The sequence below is a fragment of the Platalea leucorodia genome (assembly GCF_965183815.1).
Source record: "Platalea leucorodia genome assembly, chromosome: 2".
NCBI classification, from domain to species: Eukaryota; Metazoa; Chordata; class Aves; order Pelecaniformes; family Threskiornithidae; genus Platalea; species Platalea leucorodia.
In genome coordinates this window covers 75,959,869-75,986,280 of record NC_138824.1, presented here as the reverse complement: position 1 = coordinate 75,986,280, position 26,412 = coordinate 75,959,869, and the positions used below count along the sequence as shown (strand labels likewise).

The 26,412-nt window shown below is 41.7% G+C and overlaps 1 protein-coding gene across 1 annotated transcript; it reads left to right on the top strand.

Moving 5' to 3' along the window:
- Window positions 1–1,159: 1,159 nt before the first annotated feature.
- LOC309600881 (arylsulfatase D-like) lies at window positions 1,160–16,453 on the top strand. The gene is made up of 10 exons (XM_082333508.1): window positions 1,160–1,247; window positions 4,200–4,349; window positions 5,357–5,478; window positions 7,004–7,126; window positions 11,154–11,577; window positions 12,309–12,445; window positions 13,716–13,850; window positions 14,491–14,653; window positions 14,946–15,067; window positions 15,682–16,453. Exons 1-10 carry the CDS (start codon window positions 1,168–1,170, stop codon window positions 16,050–16,052), a joined length of 1,827 nt encoding a protein of 608 aa, XP_082189634.1. The 5' UTR covers window positions 1,160–1,167; the 3' UTR covers window positions 16,053–16,453.
- The last annotated feature ends 9,959 nt before the right edge of the window (window positions 16,454–26,412 follow it).

The following is a 26,412-nucleotide window of genomic DNA, read 5'->3' as shown; positions in this document are numbered from 1 at the left end:
CTTCTGAGGAAACAGTCTTGAGCTCCAGCCTGTGCTTTGAATCAGTGTATCTCTACTGTGAAGTACAGGCAGTTAGTGACAGCTGATTACACAATTACATTTGAATATTTCCAACATCCATTTATTTCAGCTGTTTTGGAGGCAGATAGTATGTATATTTAAAAGACGTCTGAGGTGTCTTCCAATATCTTTTGTATACCTAATTAGGGTGCAGCAAAGGCACAAACCCAACTGCAAGAAGCTAAGTCTGAGTGTCTGTAGATAGCAATGCTCCATCAGCATTGGTGCTTGTAAATAAATGTCTGGAGCTGTTTGGATGCCAATTTCCTAAGCACAGAAGTTTAAGTTTTCCCATTGAGGCCTGTAGTGTTGATGAATAAAATGCAAGAACTATGGACATTAGCTAAGCTGCTAAATACTATCATTTCTGGAAAACAAAATGTGAAACCAACATAATTTATAAAATGGAGATGCTTGGTATAGTTCAACCAGACATGGGATAAATTTGAAAGGAGTCTGTTTTAAAGCCTTTGAACGAAGGTCATCTGGCCCTTACTTCAAAGCCTTTAAACAGTTTATCTTGTCCTGGCAGCGAAAGAGAAAGCCCCAGTGGAACCTTTGCAGAAAGATGTGCAGAGAGGGGGAAAAGAGCATCACACCCTGAAATCTGACACATACAAAGGCGGCAAAGGCTCAGCTCAGAGTCAAACACCAGGAGGTCACAAATTCAGTGTCTTCTAAGGAAGAGGATGACTAGAATTTCTACAACTAAAGATATTTCTTACAAGCCTGAAAGGAAACTTGGCACATTATGTGAAGAAGCAGCTGGCTGCTACTGTCTCTGTGATTACAGAAAAATAAATGATCTTGAGGACTGGATTATTAAAAAGCTCTTCTCTTCCTTTCTGAACAGTAAGTATTTTTCATATAGCTGAGTCACGTAACAAAAGAAAATTATTTTGCTATTTTAAAATAAACTTCTCTACACAAAAAGAAAATTTCCTCTAAGAATTGAAGAAGTGCTAGGAATAAAAATAACATCAATACCTTTACTCTTCTTCATTTAGGGTCTGATCTGAGCTGTAAATAAAACAGAGAGAATGTTGATAGGCTTAGGTTAAGTTTTTTATTTATTTTTATTGCAGTGATTACTAGAGAGATGCAAACATGACAAGGCGCTCTCTCTTGGTTTTGCAGGATCTGAACACTCCAAATGCAGAAATGATTTGGCAACTAACATCTTATTGGTAAGAAAAAAGTTCATTAATTATTGTTATATCATACTTAGATCTAAAGTGAGTGAAGTTTCATAATGACATAATACTGTATTATAAAAGAGTAGGGTTGTTTATCTATAAAACGTACTCACAATGTGATTTGTTTTTTTGTTTGTTTTTCTTGTTCTTAACTTTTTCACGACACAAAGGTCCTAGTCTGGGTGAGAAAGATGTCAGAGGAAGTTGATCCCATCCTCAGTTTCCCAGATCAACTTCTAAAAAACATCCCGAGCCACTAAAGCAAAATAACTTGCACGTCATCTGTCACGTGTAAATTCCCAAGATAGGAAGTTTGGAAACAATCAGAAAAGGAGATTTTAAAGTTACAGTCCTGACATTTTCCTTTTCACGATATCTGTTCGGGTCAATGATCAACATTTAATACACCCTCTCCATCTGGGCAGAGAGTGGCATGGTCTGCAGTCAAGCTCTCACAGGAGGGTCTTCAGCCGCATGGGGCAGGAGTGATGAATGGCCAGGTGTGGAGAACTGCTAGTGCAAAACAACGAGATGTCTCAAACAGCCTTGGTGCTCAATGGTTGCTAAAAGCACAATGTAAAGGCTGGGAGCCAGGACCAGGCAGTACCAGGACTGGAGGTGACGGAGGGAGTCCTGCGAAGGCAGGAGGGCCTTGTCTCGGCCCCATCCCCTGCAGTCTGTGAAGCCTCCTATTCCCCCACACACATACAGCCCGGGGGAGGGTCCTGGTATCACTTCTCTTGGTTTGACTGGTCGCCCCTCTTAATTTGACTGGTATCTCTACCACTTCTGGAACCGGGATGTCGATGCTTGACTGCTCCCTGATTTTTGAGAAGTTGAAGGAGTACAAGGCATGCCCTACTCCACCTGGAATAGCTTGGGCTCATGATAATTGGCATGACCCTGAGACAGTGGTGAATCGTAGTCACCCTTGCGAAACAGAAGGAGCGGCAAGCGGGTAAAGGAAAAGCTCTGGTGTGTGCTACATTAGGAGCTGCACAAAAGGAAAGGCATTTGGCAAGGCAGATGGAAGGAGAAACAATTAGGTCTTTGCAGAACCAATTAACAGGGGAACGTGAGAAAAATAAGAGTTCACAAAAACAGCTAGAGAGTTCACAAAAACAGCTAGCTGTGGAGCGCAACACCAGCCAGCAGGCTCACACGGCTCTAGCGGATGCATTGGACCGAGGGAAAATCTTCTTGTCTGAATTAGAATAATACGAGTGGGGGGTTTACGATCGAACAGATCATGACTCAATTCCGGATAGCAATCCAGGATTTTCGAGTTTGACAAACTTAGCCAAAAAGCCAGCGTCCAACTTAAGACCTCTATACCCGCTCAAGGAACTGGGAACTAGTCAAGAAATTTTTTACCCCAAAACTGAAAAGGAGCAGGCAATTGTGAGACCATTAATTAAAACGGAGACCACCGAAGGCCAAGGTGGAGGAGCTTCGCAAATCACCACCCGGATGGTGCTGTATTTGGCAACTGAACTAACAAAAATCCAGGAAAAATATACTAGGCAGGCTCAAGAATCTGAGACTGAGTATGTATGGAGGGTCTCATTGACCAGCAGAGACCAAGTTTTACTGTCAGAAGATGAGGTGCAGCGATACTGGGGGCCCGGTGTATTTTTAACCACTGATGATCAAAGAGAGCCGTGGTTGTTAACCCAATGAGCTGCGTGTTGGGCAGGAGACTTAGACCCTCTGGAAAGAGGAGACCTGGTGTGTTTTGAGACCCCCAATACAAATCATTTAACTGAAAGTTTACAAAATGTTGCCTGTCTCCAGTTGATGCATGACAGGCGTTTAGTCTCTCAACAGCCTCCCCCGATGTTGCTAAATGCACACCCTGACAGAATGACTCCCCTGATCCGGGGTCTTCCAGACTCACTGAAACTGTACGTGGTACAGCTGCAAGACTGTCTAAGGGACACGCTAGCCCCGAGGGGAGGGGGGAGGTGGAACCAACAACGAGGGGCCATGACTTGGGGGGAGGTAGCCCAGGAACTGAAAAATTATGGTAGGAGAATGGGTCTCACTGCGGGGCTATAAAATCAAGAACTGCTGTACAGAGAGTGGAACAGTGGGAAAATCGACCACCCCCTCGGGCCTCAGGGGCAAGGAGAAACCTGCTGTGGGCAGAGGGAATCAAAAAGGGGATTCCCTGGGAGTTAATGGATGGTATGCCTACTATAGCCTTAGAGAAGCTCATGCAAGCCTGGAAAGACAAACAGAAAGTACCCCTCCAAATTGACCAGCCCACTCGAGAGAGTATGAGGGCAGAGCCCCGACCTGATGACATTGTGGGAGTTGCCTCCAAGGCACCTTACGCCCCTGAAAAGGATTTGATTGATTTTGGGATGGGAAACTGGATGCGCCATCCCCAGTAAGTGAGCCGGGGGACGGCCAGAGGGTCCATTTGAGAAGGCTCACGGAAGATAACGAAGGGGACTTGTTAATCACTTTCCCCATCACTTCTCTTGGTTTGACTGGTCGCCCCTCTTAATTCAACTGGTATCTCTACCGTTCCTTGAACTGGGACGAGAGAAGGCTCCAGAGATCCAGAGACTGAAATGTATAAATAGGGACGGACTCCCTCTCTCTCTCCCCTCCCCGCCTCTCTCTCCACCAAATACCCCCGTTGCCAGGTCCAACGCTGGATCCAGGACCAGTGATTCTCTTCTTCTTTCCCCTTTCTCTCTCTCTCCCCCCTCTCTCTTTCACTTCTCCTAAGGTCATTAAGTTGTTAAAGTTGTTAAATTATAGTTAAGTACCGCACGGCCTACCTCAATTTTCCGTAAAGCCACATAGCTTAGCTGCATACCTTGGTTAGATATAATCGTGAGAGGGCTGGCGGGTATCAAATATTCATACTCAATATTTGTTTCTATAGAAGCTTTCCATTAAAGTTGGTGTTTGTCGTCTTCTGTGTTTCAGGACATCCCTGGTTGCACCCCTGATTCTTAGTCTGCTTCTGCAGCCACCGCTGGCACAGCTTTCCACCGTCACACAGCCAAACATTGTCCTGTTGATGGCTGACGACCTCGGCATAGGGGATGTAGGTTGCTATGGGAATGATACTATTAGGTAAGGAAACTGAGCATAACGGTGAACAGAGCTGGTGCGTTATTTAATATAAGAGTGCAATCCTCTACCCATCATCAGCTATTCGAGCTCTCTTCAAGTTCATTGCCTGCAGAAATGGCAGGATTTCCCATGGGTGCTATTAACAGTAAATGTAAAGCACTACCAGGATTCTCTCACAGCCTAGAGGGCATTCCCAGGGCCAGCTCTGCTATTCCAAGCTGCTTTACTGTGGGAATATGTCAACTGTTCTTGTGTATTCCTTAAGTGCCTGGCATTGAGAAGCGCTAAGCACTTACACATACCTGAAGACAGAAATGTTGTCCCATCTTTCAACATATCAGGCCTCATTATCTCATTTAACTCTGTTTTGCCATTCTTTCCCAGTTTCGTATCAAAATGCAGTATAAATCACTGCAATGAGCTATGCTGCTGAGAAATACTTCTCTTTTCAGACCCAAGGACATAGAATTTGCCTTCTTTTTGAAAACTGTGCCATGGTATTGCCTGCTGGCTTCCTACCAGCTTGTCACTTCTTTGAACAAAACCAAATTTGGTATGATCGCTTCCCTCATCCAGCAAAGTTCTCAGAATCTCACCCTGATCGGCACCAGCTGCCAAGTTTATAATAGGTAGCTGACGATTGTAGGTAGCTGATGGGGCTCTGCATGGCTGGGCCTCCACTTCAGCATAGCATCATCCCCAAGGCATAAGTCTTCTTTTCAAGAGCAGTGGGGTACATTTCTGCAAGGCCCTTCAGAGGACTTGGGAAACAAGCAGGAATGATTGGCTTGAAATTTATCCAGATAGCAATTGCTAATGAAGCAAGAAAAAAAAAAAAAGTATTTCCCCATCACTTCAGAAAATTAAAATAAAATTTAAAAAAAAAATTTCCTGGCCATCTTCAAATAGAAGAAACTTCCCAAAATAAAGGTAAGTATATTATTCCTCATCCCCATTCCCTTGAAGAGCCTCTGAGTGATATCTGACAGTGTTGGTTGCATTTTTAGGACCCCAAACATTGATCGCCTGGCAAAGGAAGGAGTAAAACTGACCCAACACATCGCTGCAGCTCCCCTTTGCACCCCCAGCAGAGCAGCTTTCCTCACTGGCAGATATCCCCTCCGATCAGGTTTGTCTTGCAAAACCAAGAAGCCTTTAAACATTGCTTTATTGATGAAGGGAACAATGTCATACAATGGGCACAAAAGAAATGAGGGTGTGCAAACAGAAGGGGTGCCACAGACATGTCATCCCTCACTGAGGCACACAAAGACACAGCAGCTAAGTCTAGTACCTTTGAGGTGGCATCTAGATTTATGGGGTACAATGAACTGCCCTGGGGCAGAAAAGAACCAGCTCTGCAGAGCAGCTTGCTGCCCCCCAGCTCACGACTTCCGTGGCATTTTGGTGCTCTACTGTACAGATTGCAGCCAGAATGGATTTAGTACAAATTGTTACATTCAAAAAAGTCATTACACAGAACATGAATAATAATAACACATTTCTAAAGTACTAGCTACATTAATTTCTGTGATGGGTGACTCCTCATCAGATATCAGAAACAACTCAGCCCTGCAGAGAGCAGAGGAGATCTATGCAGATGTGTGTCCGTTCCCTCTAGTCAAGGTGCAGAACGAGTCGTTTACAGGAAAGCTTTGTTACCTATGTGTCAGAATTAATCCGCCCTATGAAATAACAGTTTGACAGCTATATTATTTTCCCCAGTTCTGTTTTTGAAGAAAAAATACTATCCTGTCAAATTGCATCCCTGAGATGAAGAGGTATGAAAAACAAATAGCTCTACATGTTTCTAACAGCGACTCTCTAATGCTTGTTCTATTGCAAATGATCTTCAGGGCCTTCATTCCCGAGGCATTTTGAAGCTGACACGTTGTCCTGCTTTTATCATGACAGCTTCCACTGAGACAGATAGCTTGAAAACGCGCGTGAGCTTGTACAGACTCTCCCACTATAACTACAGGGCCAGACACATTCAACGCTTCCATGACAGATTGTATGTCACGTTACGTTGTATGATGAGGTTACGCCACTATATAATGCTAAATAACAGGGTGTAAACCTGCAGGTGAGGAGAAGATTATGGTGCTAGATAGCTACTCTGTGGGTTTCAGATGTTGGATGACAGCCATGCCACCGTGCAGGGAAATCTTGAGTTCCCAGGCAGCCTTATGCAAGCTGGAGTTTGAGGCTGTCAGCAGGCTGAAGTTTCCCTACCCTCCTCCCCACCCTCACACTCACACTAAGTAAGTGCACTTCATACAGCCTGGATGCCACTGTGAAATATAAAAACTCCTATGCAACTGTGCCATTCAGAATAAAATAAAATAGAATAGAATAGAATAGAATAGAATAAAATAAAATAAAATAAAATAAAATAAAATAAAATAAAATAAAATAAAATAAAATAAAATATCTCATTATGAAAGACAAAGAAGAATAGGTATTACACAATGGAGAGACTTAACTCTTTCTTATTCTTGTCCAGTGTCCTAGATTAATTTCCCCAAACAAACAGTATTAGGATAAACATTTAACACTATAATACCAATGAAACCAGGAAACAAGGGATTGTATTTGATAAAAGTACTCTACCAGTTATATTTACTAAGATTGTTTATTATTGTATTTTGTAGGGATGGATGCTATAAACAATTACCGTGTTATTTTTTGGAATGCCGGCTCAGGAGGGCTTCCTCCAAATGAAACCACTTTTGCCAAAATACTGCAGCAGCAAGGCTACAGCACAGGACTGATAGGTATGGGGACACTCCTGAAGATGGCCTAGAATGTGTTTTACCTGCACATCTCACTCAAACCATTTGTTTTAGTTAGCAACTGCTCAACCCTCAGTTGTAACGTTTTTATTTCCTGATTTAAGAATATCTTGTAAGAAGAAATCTTGACCAGAAAGAATCTCTCTTAAAAGAACAAGCATCTGATAAAAAGAATAATCCTTACTGTTGACCTTCTTTCAAGCACAGCTGTGGTTGTTAAAATATATAATGGAAAATATGTTAATATTTCTTTAATACTATTCTATCAAGTATATGATTATTTTTCCAATGTTATTGGAAAAGGGAACAGCTGCTACTTAAAACAACAGAACTAGTTCATAATATCACAGGATTTGGCCCTTCAAAAACAGAAACAAAGCAATTATTTCTTCTTTAGTTGCAGCTTGCTACTGTAGTTCACCAAGATTTCAGTACAGCCCACAAAACATTACCTCCTTCAGTATTAATAAGAATTCCATTTTACTTTATATTCTACAGGACTTTTTTTTTTGTAATACAGTTGTAACTTTTGGTCATGATCCAGCTGCACATAATTAATCTTAATTAATTAATTATATAATTAATAAATCTTCATCAATGACATAGCAGGATTGAGTGCATCCTCAGCAGCTTTGCAGATGACACCAAGCTGAGTGGTGCAGTTGACACGCCTGAGGGACGGGATGCCATCCAGAGGGACCTGGACAAGCTTAAGAAGTGGGCCTGTGTGAACGTCATGAGGTTCAACAAGGCCAAGTGCAAGGTCCTGCACCTGGGTCAGGGCAATCCCCAATGAGGGGATGAAGGGGTTGAGAGCAGCCCTGAGGAGAAGGACTTGGGGGTACTGGTACTGATAGACGAAAAGCTGGGCATGAGCCAGCCATGTGCTCTAGCAGCCCAGAAAGCCAACCATATCCTGAGCTGCACCAAAAGCAGCCTGGCCAGCAGGTCGAGGGAGGTGATTCTGCCCCTCTACTCTGCTCTGGTGTGACCCCACCTGCAGTGCTGCATCCAGCTCTGGGGTCCTCAGCACAGGAAGGACATGGACCTGTTGGAGAGGGTCCAGAGGAGGGACACAAAGATGATCAGAGGGATGGAGCACCTCTCCTATGAGAGAGCTGGGGTTGTTCAGCCTGGAGAAGAGAAGGCTCCAGGCAGACCTTATTGCAGCCTTTCAATACTCAAAGGGGGCTTATAAGAAAGATGGAGACAGACTTTTTAGCAGGATGTTTTCCGATAGGACAAGGGGTGATGGTTTTAAACTAAAAGAGGGTAGATTCAGAGTAGATATAAGGAAGAAATTTTTTACAAAGAAGGTAGCGAAACACTGGAACAAGTTGCCCAGAGAGGTGGTAGATGCCCCATCCTTTGAATCATTCAAGGACAGGCTAGATGGGGCTCTGAGCAGTCATCTGATCTAGTTGTAGATGTCCCTGCCAGTTGCAGGGGGGGTGGACTAGATGACCTTTAAAGGTCCCTTCCATCCCATAGCATTCTATGATTCTATGATAATTATTTATCTTAGGTATGTCACATAGTTCCACAGACTGATAAAACACAAACGTTCCTGAGCTGAATTTTCAGCTATTTGTCCTGTCTCATCTAAGCATCTAAATGTCAATATCCAAAATCTATGTCTGACACGTAAAAATATTGGCTGCACAAATAAATTGAATTTACTAATAAAAGTACCTGCAGGAATGGATTTGTATTCATTCAGCAGAATAAATCTAAACTATACAGGACAATACTAAATGAAGCTCTCCAAGCATTTTAAGTCCTATATTACTGAATGTTATTCTCCTGTTTGTTTTGAAGCTATATTATTTTAGTTATTTTAATCAGCTTATAAAAAAGCCCATGTCTATTAGCCACATGCTTCAGCTTGGCTTCAGCATGTAATCCCTAACAAAACAATCAGATTTGTCTCCACTTTGCCAAAGGAATTGCCCTGCAGGGAGATTGTGCTGCACCCCTCCTAGAAGCTAGCTAGCAAACTGGGCTGGAATTTTACCTGTGGGCACCTCAGCTAAAATCGCACCATAGAAAGCAACAGCATCACTTAGTTTAACTGTATTGACAGATTCTGATTAATTCCACCTTAGGGGATGATGGAAAGCACTAGTGATAAATGACACAAAAAAAACCCCATAAGAACAACTTACATTCAAGTCATGAAGCAAGAAATCTTACATACCCACATCACCACAGCTGAATGAGCACAAATAGACTCACCTGAATGGTTTGTGATTGTTTGGCTCTAAGCACAACCAGTTTAATTGCAGAGTTAAATCCTATTAATAACCTTCAGCTTGATGTGATAATGAGACCTTTTGTTGGGAAATGCTTTGCAGATTCTTTGTAGTCAGAAAGACCATGTTTTATAACATAAGCCCTCAAAGATTAATTTATCTTCATTACATACTTAGTTTATCTTCTGGAAATTCGAGTCTTTGGTAGCATGTCAGAAGGCTTTATCAACCTCAGCTGGAGATTTAGGTGTTGGAGTGCATCTGAAGTCCAAGGATGCTTTAGCTGCACCTGTATTTATGACCAATGCATCTATGTATTGATTATAAACCTGTTTCATTGTATCACTGGCTCTAAAGATGTCAAGAGGTAAACTGAGTAGAGATTGTAGCTGAACGCAATTCATGCGCCTAGAACAGAACCTTCATTCTTTCTTTATATTTATATTCAAAAAGCAGCAATTTTTTTCCTCTGAAGAAGTTTTTTTCTGCTCCTATTGTAATGCACAGTAATTCTACTGAAACCTACTGAGGGCTGGCTGCTAGTATACGTATTGGTAACATAGTGAACCATTTGTTAAGGATAATATCCTTCTGTAAGTACACAGTTCTTTACTCCACAATAAGAATTAGTTGCAAATTAGTTTTCAAGTAAAATTCTAAAAGTTCATTTTGATCTATAGATCTGGTATCCAAGGCCTGCATTACATCAGAGATCATAAAATGCAATTAAACTGCATCTCTGTGATGAGAGGTAGATTTTGGTCACTTGATTCAGATATTCACAAGCCTCGGTGTGTGAGCCAAATGCGCCAACTTGTTATGTCTCTGTGTAAGTGCCTAACCAGTCTGTTTGGATAGACTGGAGGGGAAGCAAAAGCATGGTTTTGATGTGCCATTCATCATAATAGCAGACAAATGTTCACAATAAAGAACAACTTGTATTGCAAAAGGTCAGGAGATGTTCCTTTTGATACATGGAGACTTCAGAATTTAAAAGAAGGCGTCTTTTACTTTTTAAATTTGATGAAATAATACAAATAAATGGCAAAAATACTTATAAAACAAGGCCTTTGATTCTCATCCAGTATACGAAGATACTATTATCAGCAAAGTTACTTACATATGTACAGCTTCATGAGAAATCCTGATCTCCTGAGCTCAAGTTCTTCTGGATCTGGTGGTTTGTCTGGCAAACCCACTGCAGAGCTGCCAGTTACTTGACTACGCCATCCATAGCTTCCCTTAACAGTCTGGCACCAACACGTCACTGAGTGTTGCCATAATCCTGACATCAAGCCGTTTAAAACTTTCCAGAAACAAGTCTGCATAGCATCTTGAAGGTAAAGAGACAACAGAACAATGTTATGTTGCCCTGTGCTTATGAAAGGATTTCCTCCTATTTCATACCTGACAGGTCTCCAGGAAGGCTTTACATTTTTGCTTGGTTCTGAAAACCTGAATTTTTCTCAATTTCTAGTTCCCTTTATAGTCCAGTTTTTTACATTTGATCAAAACTGCAGGGCATGTATATATACAGAGCACCAATAACTGTTGGAAATTTATAATTTGTAGAAATTTACTTTCATCAATCATACAATATATCCCATTATATCACTACATACTCAGTATACTTGTGTAGGACAAAGAAGTTATCACAAATAGGAAAAAACCCAACCATTTTTTGAGAAATGTTTTGTACAAGGAAAAGCCTGTTTTTAAATATTGTCTCTTTATATTTTAATAATCTATATTTTCAGGGAAGTGGCATCAAGGTGTTAACTGTGAATCCCGCAATGACCATTGTCATCACCCTTTAAACCACGGGTTTGACTATTTTTATGGGATGCCTTTTACGCTAATAAGTGACTGCCAACCAACAGAAACACCAGAGATGGACAGAGTCTTTAGAAGCAAACTCTGGCTTTACACTGAGATGATTAGCCTCGTTACTCTCACTGCTGCCCTAGGAAGACTGACTGGCTTGATTTCAGTCCGCTGGAAAACACTGGCCTGCCTTGCTGGGTTTAGTCTCCTGTTCTTTGTGTCCTGGTTCTCAAGTTACGGGTTTGTACGATACTGGAACTGCATTATGATGAGAAACCACGAAGTTACTGAGCAGCCAATGGTGACAGACAGGACTACGTCCCTTATCTTAAGAGAGTCCATTTCATTTATTGAAAGGTAAAGTGTGTTTCCTTTGACCACATTTTTTCTGCTCCTTGCATGTCTTGCAACTTTTAAACAGCATTTTCCCATGTGAAGTCTTTATAATATTATATAGGATCATAAGTACTATTATGCCTATTAATTATTAATAATATTAATAATGATATCACAGTATTAAACAAAAAAATTAGCTGCTGCTTAAGGATGTCTGTTATTCCTAGCTTCGCTAAAGTTGATAACATTTCCAAATTTCCACATGTTGGATTGAATATTTCTAGGCTGTTCTGAGGAAATACATATTTCTATCAATGAGACCAACATTGCAGCCTTAAGAGCTAGCAGCTGATGGCAGAAATGTGTGTGTGGGCTGGGGAAGGGGAAGTAGAGCTGTGAGGTAGCCTTATCGTATGGACTGACACGTGGGCAACAGCTGGCAGGAGATGAACCTGCTGCCTTCATCTCAGTAAGCGCTGTGGTGGTTTGCAATAGCAGGAAGTGGAGCTTCAATCTGAAACTTTTCCATGTATGATTCAGGGAATAAAGAGGGTCATTTTATACAGGCCAAACATTATTTTGTCAGTCAGATCCTAATCACTGGATTTTAATACCTTATGAAGTAAGATGTTTCTGAAGTGATTGTTGAAATATGTATACACACAAATCATATCATTTTCCATTACGACTGACCTCTGTATGTATTGAGCACCCTCCTCCCTAATAACAAAGTGTTGATTTCTGTTTTTTAGAAATAAGCACAAGTCATTCCTCCTCTTTCTTTCCTTTTTACACTCCCACACCCCTCTCCTCACCACACAGAAGTTTCTTGGGAGGAGCCGCCACGGTTTGTACGGAGACAATGTAGAGGAGATGGACTGGATGGTTGGTAAGTCATCATAGCAAATAACAATGCCTCCAACTACCTAATACCTAGGTCTGAATATACAATAAAAATGCAGTCATTTTTAAAAGAACAAGGAAGAGAATTAAAAGCAGGAAGGAAAAAAGTCCTAAGCTTTTCATGAACATCTGTCAGTCCTGTATGAGCACTGTTGGCTTATAGTGTTGGCTTTTTATTTTCTCCAGGACTGGACCAAATACATCTTTCTGCTCACTCAGGTTTTTTTGTCTAGTGTTTACCAGTTTTAACCATGTCCCATTGGCTCCTGTCAAGGACCTCTCCTGCTCTACTTACTAAATACTACATGAACTGAGAATTATTTAGTTTTCTCTGATTGTTGAAGATCAGGTAATTTCAGTCTCTTATGGTCATGCCTTATCTATTTCGAAGTAGGACACATCAGAAGGTGATAAAACTGATAAGCAAATTAATTCCAGGTGTAAACCAGCAGGTTATTTCTCTGTGACTGCTACACTCAGCAGAGTACTGAATATTTTTCAGCCCATTCACAAATCCAGAAATGTTCATAAATGTTAATTGATATATCCCCAGAAACTAGATTCATGTTATTTTTCAGCCTGTTTTCTGGAGAGGAAGGAGACTTATTTATCACCCAGTCATGGCAGAGCAAATGTAGCCACATTTGCAAAAGCGATAAGAACCAGGTATACATTCAGAAAGAATTGGTTTTCAAACCTACTTGTCAAGCAATTACACACCACAAATATAATTAAGAACATCAGAAACAGCTCAAGAATGACTTGTAATTAAAAAAGCCCTATATTATTAATGCATATTATATCCAGCCAGTAATTTAATGCAAATACTAACTGTGGTCTAGACTGTATAAGATAAGGATACACAACATTTTTTCTCATTTCTCATGATGGCCACCATGTGTGTAGAATCGAACTTTTGGGGGGCCTTGGATCATGCTTTCTTTCCGTATTTTTACAGCACACGGCACTTCTGCCCATAACAATACAGGCTTCTTGTCTGTGACTGTGGTTCTTGCACGCCTTTGTGATAACACTAATAACAGAGGGGTTACAGCACATCACAAATTTTCTGTGGTTTTACAGACAGTGAAATCACAGCTACAAATCTCGACCCAAAAAACTCTTCTTTTAAACAATGAGCAGCCCTATATAGATAAGAAATTACATTGATGAATGTTTACAAGTCAGAGGCTAAAATTTATGTAGTGTAAGTGGTATTTTTGCTTTTTAATACACACATATTCCTGTGTCTATAGGCCAGGTTCTAGATGCTATTGATAAGGAAGGCTTGAAAAATACTACACTAATTTACTTTGCCTCTGATCATGGTGGATGGCTGGAAAGAAAAGAAGGCAAAAGGCAGCTGGGTGGCTGGAATGGAAGATACAGAGGTAAGAGCTGTCAGGGACGGTGACAACCCAGTAAAGTACTCAGAACATCCCTAAAGCTTAGATAAGACTGTACGCCCAAGGAGTAACAGTGTTTTTTCACTTAGAAGCAAATTTGTCTCATTCTAATCAGGCATTTAAAAATCTAGAGAATTCTATCATGCTCATGTGTTCTTTATAAGCATGAACTCTCAAACTGGCATTTCCTCGTGAGGCAACTGATCACAAGTTAATTTTGATGAGGACTGTGTAACTTCTCATTAAATATTAGTTGCATCTTACATCTGAACCCTTGCTTTAACTACAACTGCTATGTTATAGGATTGTAAAAGAAAGAGGAGAACTAGGCTGGGATATCACTTTATGCCTGAAAATTTTATCTACACTGAATTTTGATGGGGCAATGTGTTTGTAAAACAACAGAAGGGAGTAAGTGTGTAAGGTCACTCGAGAGGTCTGATATAGTGAACACACTTTCACTGATGCTGAGGAGAAGGAGCTTAGTGGTATAACTAAAAGGGTAAGGAAGGCTCATAAAGGTAACATTAGACAGCTTATGATAATACAATAATATTTGTCCAAAATGTCTCTGTTTTAAATGTAACATTTATTTTAATGAAAATATATTATTTTTTTATGAAAGGTGGAAAAGCTATGGGAGGCTGGGAAGGAGGAATCCGAGTCCCAGGGATATTTAGATGGCCAGGAGTGTTACCTGCAGGCACAGTTATTGATGAACCTACAAGCCTTATGGACATTTATCCTACAGTAGTTCATCTGGCTGGAGGGGTGTTACCCCAGGACAGGTACAAACACAAGTGTCTTTATTCCTCCTTCTCTCCCAAGACAATGGAAAATCTGGTTTGGAAACACATTCTGAGTCTGACATTTTCTTTTTCACTCCTGCTCCTTTTCTAGACATATAAATGTTACCACAGCTCAGTGACCTCTTCTCTACATTTGAGATTCAGCATCTACCTGCAATCTTCCACAAGCATCTTCCTCATTCAGAGTTGCCAGTTCCAGCAAGAGGTGTGCAGAGGGAACGCAGTCCTGTACAGCTTACCCCAGTCTGATAGTCTCCGTTTTTTCTGCTAGGGTAATTGATGGCCGGGACCTGATGCCTTTACTGCGAGGAACAGTTGAGCACTCAGAGCACGAGTTCCTGTTTCATTACTGTGGCATTCACTTACATGCTGTGCGGTGGCACCAGAAGGACAGTGAGTACAGAACTTCTTTCCCAAGAATTAGGTTCAATTTACAGGAGGGCAGATTTGTCTCACACATTTTTTCCGGGTCTGTAGCTTTCCAAATAGTTCCAGGTGTAAGGTGGTAAAGAAGTTACTAGTATTGCCTGTATTGTATGGCACAAAGAGTTTGTTTGTGGCTCAAAGGCACGTGACATGCCGGACAGGCTACTGGAGCTCAGGATGGGTCTCACCCACCTCTCTGTCTGAATGCAAGGCCTGGGGAGTCCATGCCCTCCTTGTCTCATGGAGAAGTCCTTGCCTCAGTCCTTTGTCCTTCTGCTACCTTAACAAGGAAGCAAGCCATGGAAACCCCAAATCTTTTTTTTCATGTCTTCATAAAAAACAAAGTCAGGTATAACTGATACTTGCTGAAAATTTTGGAGAAATTTTCAAACGTCAGGAATTATTTTACATTATTGGTTTAATTCTCTGGCACTTAATTTTAAATGAAACTACAATACTATATCAACTAATAAGTGTAGAGCTGAAATGCAACCAGAAATGAACTCTAGAAAAACATTCTCTCTTCTAATGCTTTGTGATAACCACCAGTGTCATTGCAAGCCTTCTTCCTTTCCTGCCAGGTGGAGCCATCTGGAAGGCTCATTATGTGACCCCTGTCTTCCGTCCACTCGGGGCTGGGGCTTGTTATGATAGAGGATTTTGCCCATGTTTTGGGGAAGGTGTGACCCATCATGACCCTCCGTTGCTGTTTGATCTCTCACGAGACCCTTCGGAAGCCAAACCTCTGTCAGCTGACACGGAACCCCTCTTTGACACTGTAATACGGCAGATGGGAAGAGCCATAGAAGAGCATCGCAGGACGCTGACTCCAGTCCCAGAGCAGCTCTCCTTGTATAATGTCCTGTGGAAGCCGTGGCTGCAGCCGTGCTGTGGGACATTCCCATTCTGTTGGTGTGATAAGGAAGGTGATAATAAACTTGCCAACCTATAAAGGAAAGAACCCAAGTTACTTCCTCAAAAGTGTTGTGTTTTTAGATCAGGAGTGTTTTCTTTGGTGGTGTTGATTGGTGGTTTGTTGGTTTGTTTGTTGGTTTGTTTGTTTGTCTTAATGGAGCCTTTATATGAGAATTGTTCCAGTGAATGGCACAGTATTTGGTAAAGGTGGCTTTAGGCTGGACCCTTTCAGGGAGCGAGCAAGACAGAACAGCCTGAAGAGCATGTTTTCACTTGCATCTGTTGACAACTGCATGAATAGTTCAAATGCACTGAAGCAGGCCAAGATCAGAGCTGTACAAGTAATGATGTAAAATATGTTTCGTTGTTTATGAATCCATACTTAGAAGCTTTGCTTTGGTTTTTTGTTATGAATTTCTAAGTAATTCGTGGACTGAGGTCTCCCTTAATTTTGTTACCCTTACTGGTGATGCATAAGGTGCCACTATTAAAAATTTTTGCAGACTACTGCCTCCAAAATAATTCCAAAACAATTTTGCCCACAGTTCCTCACAGAATCTCCTTTAAAATAGCTTCCTTCCTTCCTTGTAGCTAGTCCCTCCAGCAGCAGTGGTGATGGCAGCTGATTAGCCTGGGGCTTCTGGATCAGGAGAAATTTCCCGGGTAAGGCATAAACCTTGGAAACGTGACAAGCTGGGTAACAGCTGTCTGTGCTTTCTGAGAAGGATGGGATTCCTCCGGTTGGAGTCAGCCTCTTTTGATGGAGAACACAAAAGGGAAAGGATTTTCCCTTTCCAAAGCTCCCATTGCACCCAGCTCCCTAAGCAGCACTGGCAAGGGCATAGTGGCATTGATGGTCACAGAAGCGCCACACTGCTAACCAGTTCAGTCATTTGGGCACAGGATTGCACGAGTTACCTTGCCGGCCATGTCTCAGTCATAACTGGTTCCTGCTAATAAATAGTATGTTCGGAAAAGACTGCTTGAAAGATGCCCAATACTAATTATGAAAATAAACAAACTCTAATTTACTATTAAAAAAAACCATGCAGAATTAAGGTATTTTTTGCTTCACAAGTTAAATTTTCATCCCACCAAACAGCTAGATTTACTTAGATCTATCTCCTTTGCTGCTGTATATTCAGTTCTTTCATTCTTTGTGTTAAAATGGTTGTTCCTGTTAAAGTGGCCCTGCAGGTAATGCTTTTCATTGTAGGGTACAATATATATCTGTTATATATTGTAGGGTACAATATATATCTGTTCACATAGACAAGTTTGCACTGGTATATCTGAATATGTAGGCATCTGAGAACATAATTTGCCCATTCAATTATTTCACAGTTTTTACTATTTTTCTAACTATTGTCCTAGCACCCATTTCAATTGTTCATCTCCTTTGATAAATGTTTGGCTTATTTTGGTTTTATTTTCCCCCTTGTTTCCCGCAATTCAGCCAGCAGGAAATCTGCAGGTAAACAAAGCCCTACACCTTAAAAGCAAAGTATGCTGTGACTTCATGCATGTCACAGATTCTAATAATTCACCCAGATGCTCCATCAGTGCTATTGATGAGAAAGGCACTCAGTCTTACTGTGAAAATTTCAAGAGATGAAGTGAATCCATCACTTCACATGTACTGGATTGTTGCCTAATTGCCTCCATTGTTAAGAGTGTGTGCTTTATTTCTCATTTGAATGCATTCTATTTCACTGGTTCTTTCTTGGCTAGATTTAAAGGTCTTTTCATATTCAATGTGCAGTGTTTTCTTTACATGAAATTACTGTAATCAGACTGGCATTTTTCAATTTTCTCAGTCATTTTCCAAGATCTCACTTCAATTCTTAAGCCAGTTTAGTATCTGGGATTTTATGTCCTCTCAATTTTTCAACACCTTTAAAAATATGTGGATATAATACCTGTTCATATGATTGAACCAATTTTTCTTGCATAGAAATACTTCATAGTACTGTAGGATATTCATTTGGAGCTAGAGGGTACAGGAAGATATCTGAGCTAGAATTTGTCCCGGATACTGGCGTTCACCCATGAAAGCACAGTTATCAGGCCCTGCTGATATGCAAAGTGCCATGGGATCAGCAAACATTCAGGGCTTGATAGCACAGACATTATGCATGGAACAGTTATGAGCAATAATAAAGACTGCCTTGACAAAACCATACTGTCTTTCTTTTTCTTTTGGGTAGTCAGCAGATGATGGTATTCTGCTTTCTTCTGCAGCTGAAGCAGAAAAACAACCTTTTTTCATTAGTTTAATTTCCTTTTTCTTTGGGAATTCTAACCTTACATTTGTCTATGTTAAGTAACAGGAGCAGAGCTGCCTGATGGAACAAATCATCTTGAGTGCCATTATGCAGCAAGTCCTGGGTCCTGGGCCTGGGCGGCTGGAGGAATCATAGAATCGTTAAGGTTGGAAAAGACCCTTAAGATCATCGAGTCCAACTGTTAACTGAGCACTGCCAAGTCCACCACTAAACCATGTCCTCAAGCACCACATCTACCCGTCTTTTAAATACCTCCAGGGATGGAGACTCAACCACTTCCCTGGGCAGCCTGTTCCAATGCTTGACCACCCTTTCGGTGAAGAAGTTTTTCCTAATAGCCAACCTAAACTTCCCCTGGCGCAGCTTGAGGCCATTTCCTCTTGTCCTATCGCTTGTTACTAGGGAGAAGAGACCGACCCCCACCTCGCTACAACATCCTTTCAGGTAGTTGTAGAGAGCAATAAGGTCTCCCCTCAGCCTCCTCCAGGCTAAACAGCCCCAGCTCCCTCAGCCACTCCTCATAAGACTTGTGCTCTAGACCCTTCACCAGCTTCGTTGCCCTTCTCCGGACACGCTCCAGCACCTCCATGTCCTTCTTGTAGTGAGGGGCCCAAAACTGAACACAGTACTCGAGGTGCGGCCTCACCAATGCTGAGTACAGGGGCACTATCACCACCCTGGTCCTGCTGGCCACACTACTCTTGATACAGGCCAGGATGCCATTGGCCTTCTTGGCCACCTGAGCACACTGCTGGCTCATGTTCAGGCGGCTGTCAACCAACACCCCCAGGTCCTTTTCTGCCAGGCAGCTCTCCAGCCACTCCTCCCCAAGCCTGTAGTGTTGCATGGGGTTGTTGTGACCCAAGTGCAAGACCCAGCACTGAGCCTTGTTGAACCTCATACAATCAGCCCCGGCCCAACGATCCAGCCTGTCCAGGTCCCTCTGTAGGGCCTTCCTACCCTCCAGCAGATCGACACTTCCACCCAACTTGGTGTCATCTGCAAACTTACTGAGGGTGCACTCAATCCCCTCATCCAGATCATCGATAAAGATATTGAACAGGATCGGCCCCAACACTGAGCCCTGGGGAACACCACTCGTGACCAGCCGCCAGCTGGAGTTGTCTCCATTCACCACCACTCTCTGGGCTCAGCCGTCTAGCCAGTTTTTAACCCAGCACAGAGTCCACTTATCCAAGCCGTGAGCAGCCAGCTTCTCCAGGACAATGCTGTTGGAGACCGTGTCAAAGGCCTTACTGAAGTCCAAGTAGACAACATCCACAGCCTTCCCCTCACCCACTAAGTGGGTCACTTTGTCATAGAAGGAGACCAGGTCAGTGAAACAGGACTTCCCTTTCATAAACCCATGTTGACTGGGCCTGATCCCCCGGTTGTCCCACACATGCCATGTAATGGCACCCAAGATGATCTGCTCCATGACCTTCCCCGGCACCAAGGTCAGGCTGACAGGCCTGTAGTTCCCCGGATCCTCCTTCCGACCCTTCTTGTAGAGGGGCGTCACATTTGCTAACTTCCAGTCAGCTGGGACCTCCCCGGTTGACCAGGACTGCTGATAAATGATGGAAAGTGGCTTGGCCAGCTCCTCTGCCAGCTCCCTCAGTATCCTCGGGTGGATCCCGTCTGGCCCCATGGACTTGTGAGCATTCAGGTGGAGGAGCAGGTCAGTGACTGCCAGCTTTTCGACAACTGGGGCTTCATTCTGCATCCTATCTCCATCTCCCAGCTCAGGGGTCTGAAAATCCCAAGGATGACCAGTCTGACTATTAAAGACTGAGGCAAAGAAGGCATTAAGTACCTCAGCCTTCTCCTCATCCTTCGTGGCAATATTTCCCTCCACATCCAACAAAGGAGGGAGATTCTGCCTGGCCCTCCTTTTGTCGCTGATATATTTGGAGAAATATTTTTTGTTATCTTTAATGGCGGTGGCCAGTTTAAGTTCTAGCTGGGCCTTTGCCTTTCTAATCTTCTCCCTGCATAACCTCACAACATCCTTGTAGTCCTCCTGAGTCACCTGCCCCTTCTTCCAAAGGCGGTAGGCTCTCCTTTTTTTCCTGAGTTCCAGCCAAAGCTCTCTGTCTCTTTTAGTTATATTACCATAGTAGTATTATAAAAGAAGTCATTTTATGTATCTTATAAATTGTTATATTAAGTAACTAAGACAAATATGTCACATATTTTGTAAATACTTTAAAACATTGGGTGAATATAAGATCTATAAAACATGAAAGCAATATGGCTTATAGGTGGTTTTCTGCTTCCCTTTCATAGTCTTTTTGTATCACCAGCAGCATAAACTGATGTTTTGTGCACTCTCTCTGTGAAATGGAGAACACCAGGGGAACAGCTGGGTTGTATCAGAGTGCCACGTCAGGTTCTCAACGCCACCCCAGGTAAAATTTAGTGCAGAGGAACACTGAGTTTTCTCTTCTCCATGCGGACAGATCTCCTGCCTCAGCAGAGAAGCCAGGAAGGACAAACTAAAGGCCTCTTCCATGTTTCCCTGCCTCAGTCAAATTACAGGAAGGGACCTTAAAGATCATCTGGTTCCAACCCCCCTGCCATGAGCAGGGACACCTTCCACTAGGTCAGGTTACTCAAAGCCCCATCCTACTTGGCCTCGAACACTTCCCAGGAAGGGGCATCCACAGCTTCTCTGGGCAACCTGTTCCAGTGCCTCACCAGTTACCAACTCATTTTCTTGGCCAAGTACTATGAACTGCTTTATTACTATCTTATCAGAAATAGAATAAGAATTTCTTGTTGTCTTAGAAAGACCAATGATGCTTAACCCCAGGTGGGGCATTTGAACCCTTGGCTGTGAGCTAACCAGGTAGTAGAAAGTAATCCAGGTAATAAATAAATAATGCGGGGGGGGAAGAGGGGGGCAAGAGAGTGATAAAAAGATAAATGCTCTCTTCAGTCCTCAGTAAAGTAAGCTCAACAGACTCTTCATATATGTAAAATAGATCATATGATTTCTGCTAGTCTCAGGAATTTATAGGCTGGGTCCTCATATACACAACACTGCTTCCCTGAGTCACACCATCCATCATGACATAATGGGGGAAGACGGGGCATCATATGTCTTGTATAAACTAGCACATTTTCATTAGATAGAAACACCAGCAGTGAATACTACTGCTCCCAAGCTCTACGCTGCGCAAGGTTACCTTCATTCTCAGTAACACTAGATTTGCTGTTAACAACCCTGGATTACAGGTCCTTGGAGCAAAGACCCTTTGAAACTTTGCAAAGTGCATCAACAAAATTGGTGCCAGAATGAAACAGTCACATGAAAAGGAGAAGAAAAAAAAAATTAATTATGCTCCAGATGAAACACTTGCATTGGGGCTGGTAAAAGGTTGACTAAGTAGCCTCCAAGGATAGAGAATGCCTCTGAGATTTTGTCCTGTTTTGTAAGTGTTGCAGTGGCCCTTTAGACTATATAACTCCCAGCTTTAGTCTATTTATGATAGTTTGGATAAACAGCTCATGAGAAACTTTCTTCAGCCAAATGAAAATAGTTCATTGAAAGCTCTGCAGGGTGCTGCACGTCCCTGCACTGACAGGCACACTGCTCTGGGAGCCTCTCCTCTATTGAGATGGAAATTTTTTCCTCATTGCAAAAAATGTGCATTCCATTTCCATATCAGAGAACTAACTGAGACCATGTGTCCCCAATCTGGTCTGTGTTGCCTCTCCTTTCCTCATTTATTTCCTTCTGAAAGTCTTCATGAAACTGGGGCCAGGCCCTGCATCTGACTAGTTTTCAAGGAATCACCAATAACTCACTGAAGCTCTTGCTCTTGTTCCAGCTCTAAGAAACTCCTCATGTCCCTTGTGATGGGTTCCTGCTCTCTCTGCAGGACACCCAATGGTGATTCATGAAGGGAGAGAGGATTAATTGCTGTCTTGCTGGCACAGTCAGTCACAGCAAGAGAAGGCCAGATAGCCTACCTGTTGAAGATAGCCATAGTCTCTGCTGATGTGCAGTCTTCAAAAATACAAACAAACAAAAAGACTGAAATGTGAATAAATGTGAATATTATTTCCTGTAACAGATTACTCCCATTCAGAAACATGAAATCACTTAGCCCTACAGGTAACTGAACTAATCCACGCAGACTCACGCATGTTCCTTTCAGGCAGAATCACAGGCAGGATGGCTGGCTAGCAGACCCATTATTGTTAGCTGTGTATCAAATTTTATTCATCCCATAAAATAGCCATCGGTTTGAGTACTATATAATTTTCTGAAATTCCTTCTTTCAAGAAAAGCTATCCGGTCAAACTGAACTCCTCAGGAAGCTCCGAAAAACAGATAACTATACACGCCTCTACCAGAAGCTGCCTAGTGCCTGGTACCACAATGGTTTCAATGTGTACGTTCTTGGAGGAACGAAGCAGATACTTCCCTCCACTCCCATGCTGAGAGCTCCCACTGACATCAGCTGAAGATGCCAGTGACAGCCAGGCAGCTGGCCAGTGTTTTCTGCCACCAGATCTTTTGCGTGCTTCTTAAAATACCTTATTTAGTAACATCTCACTGCTGTTCAATGAAAGACATCTCATCTAGTATTCTTGTATAAACACACATGCATAAGTTCAGTTTTCAAAAGATATCTTCAGGTTAGCTATACAGAATTAAATCTGTGTAACTATATCCCATTACACCGTTTGTAGATTTAGCCCTTCAGGAAAAGAAATACCAGTGGAAGGTTCTTCAGGAGTTGTAGGACATTAGTACAAGACGAGGATTGGAAACGTTCTGTCAAATACTAATCAGTTTGTCCACATTTCTTTTTTTCCACCTGATTGAAGCACTATTATTTCAGTGCAAATTATTTGCTAAGACTGACTTTTACTGCTTAGTCACAATACAGTTTTCATCTAGACGCATTTATACTGGTCATAGCCTAAGATGATGTAGATGATAGTGTTCAAGACTGGATTTCAAGAGCATCTTACAAAACCCCTAAAATCTAAATTTGGATACTGAAAATGTTTTCAAACACAGTAGCAACCAGCATTTGAGCAAATTAAGCTGTTGAAAGTCTAATGATCTCTCTTCATTTAAAAATTAGTCATAAAATATTTGTCTGTTTTACTGAAAAGGAGATCTTTGAAGCTTAAAGAAGAAGAAAAGAATTACTGCCTTTTTTTTAAGTTGTATTGAATCTTCTTTTTTGCTTTAGAATACTAGGAATATTTTTAAGCTGGTTTTGAACTCTCCTGAACACACATTGGTCAAGTGCTTCTGTTTGACTTCAGCATGTAATCACCAAGAAGATCACATAGTTTTCAGTATTTCACGCTAAGTGTTCTGCTGGGGAGACCATGATGCAACATTCTGAGAATCTGGTTGGCCCCATGGATTAACAGTTTTGTCCCTGAATATACATGTTGGTATCTGTGATGTCTACGCTTCAGCGCTATCTGAAGCAAGACTGCCGGTTTCTGTTAAATAGCATGTTCTGTTAAATATTATGTCTTCATTCCAAACGCTAATGTTGCCCTGAATTTTCCACGATCATTAGCTCTTTTCAGGCACTGAAAAGTTTTGCAAACTCACATTTTGGAAAAAAAATGTCCACATTACACTTAAATAAATATTTATTTTTGCTCAGGAAACCAAAACTTTTTAAAGGATTGCAGCCAAAGACAGGAGCAGACCAGCCTCCCAGAACAGCACATCCTATTAGCAAGTATTTCATGCTCACTTCAGTCATGGGCCCACCAAATTAGTTGCATCTGATTGTACTTTACTTGAGTTTCTGACCCACATAAGAACTACAGGGAGGCTTTTTCTATTCTCTGCCCGGCACTTCCCAGCAGGAAGGAGTCATCATAACTTCCAGTCTTCCCACTTCTGGCAGTACTGCTTAGGGCAGGTGCCACACTGATTTCTGCAAGGGATCAAAATCTTACCTGCTGTGGAAATCACACGTCTCTGAAGTTTTAAACTTTTCGCCTTTGTCTTCCAGTCACATTTCAAGAAATGTTATCACAGCATCTGTAATCATAGTGGAAAAACCAACACAGATCTGCTGAGGAGCAGAGACTGATTTTTTATTCTAATAACTGTACAATTAATAATATAATTGTCATATTTTGACTATAACAAATAAATTTGGTTTAAAGTACCTAAGATCTTAAATAAGTGTCTTCTTTAAGTGCAATGACTGTTTAGTTGTTACAATATGCAAGAGCACCAAGACAAGTATACTCAGTAGGCTCTGATTTTAAATAGTGCTAGATGGGACTCTTCAAATATTGATACAACTGATAGACAAATGTCATTTTAACCTTATTACTAACTGTGAGTTTTCGATATCCAGAAGAGCACTGACTGTTGATGAACTTTTTCAAATATAAAAAAATGTTTATGAATTTTAATTTTTAACACTTAGGGGCACAGCTCATTCTCTGACTCTGCACTGTGTGACAGGGTCTTGGTCTGAAATTGGGTCTCTATACATGGCAGCAAAGACACTGCTAACAAGAGGCTCCCTCACAAAGTGCTCTTTCTTGGCACTTGCAGGTTTTTTCTGTGATTGAAAATAAAGCTCTTGCAAACGCCGATGTTTAGGCCCTGTGCAACTGGCCCATCCATTAAGTTTGGATGACTGGGGGGGGGCTGAATTTAAAGCTGGTCTTTGGTTATTTCTGTATCTTGGGGATCCACATGTCACTCAGAGCAATTGTGTCACTCAGCTTGCCAAAAAGATTGACTTGAAGGACTAACAATAAACAGCCTTATTGTAAATCCCAAGCTAAAGATATCAAAGTCACAAAAATGCCAAAATAACCTATAAAGACAAGATGAATAACACTGGAGAAAAAACACAAATAGAAAAATGTACCTTAAGTTAAAAAATGCACTTTTCAGTTCTGTGGGGGAAAAAAAAGAACAGATATGTATAATGTAAGCTAACTAAAACTGGTTATATCAGCAAAAAGAGATAGTAAAATATTTGCACAAAATTAACATGTCGAAATAGCAAGTATCTTAAAAAATCATATTCAATCTATATGAAAGAATTTGAGAAATCAAGAAAAAAATTCATAATCAGGAGATACTGCAGTTGCTTTATTTCACCATATATCAGTCTTTCTCTGGAGGCCAAACTGAAGATGCTGTTGACAAGGAGGGTTTTACGAACATCTCATTACCTTACTCTGCTTCTGATTATGGCAGGTGGTCAGAGAGACAAGGTGGAAGAGCCTTTCTGGCTCGAGAGAGTGACATTTCCACAGGTGTGAGAGTTGGGAGTGGTATGATCAGATCTGCACGGGAGTAAAAGGGCCAAAACCAGACCCCTACTTTCTTCACCATGTCTTTGCAGACAGGTGGATTTTTTCCTTCAGTCTTGGTTTGTAACCCAGAAAATTTCTGCTGCTTCCTGAGTTGTACCATTTCCACTTAGTTCTTTCCAAGTCCCTCAAAAAATGTCTTTAGTATTTCTGAAGCTTTCCTTTAATATCTGTTCCTTGATGCATGTAAGCCTCCTTCCATGAGTGTCCCTGTCCCAATTTGATCTGAAGGCTCCTTCCTTGCACTCTCATTTCTTTGCCCCACTCCATGAGCTTCTCCCAGCTTCAACTAGTTCTACCAATTACTTCTTTGGGCAAAAGTTCTAGTTCTTGAGGATAATGGTGCAATTGCTGCTGCTATATCCAGATAAATAATTAAGTCCCTAATGTTCTCCTTGAGACTCACGCACTGCACCCACTGATGATGCTATGAATCTCATTGTATCCATGCGTTGTATTTATCAAGGTCTAGTAAATACATTCTGATTGTTTTCTCCACCTTGCTATGGTATTTTGTATTAATATTTATTTTGGCCTCTGAGCAATAATATGTCTACACCAAGAACCTCTAGCCTTTTTTCTGTCTTTTTGAATAAAGCCCTTATTCAGTGGATTACAGCATGACACATTTGCACCCTGTTTTTAAACCACCATAAGCACATGTAGCCAGTCAAAAGAGGGGTCCGGATCCCCCATGGGCCTGTGAAGTAGCATGGCAGGCCAGACTGTGCAACCCCGTCAGTACTGAGGCTCACACAGAAGAGTGCTCACAGGCAG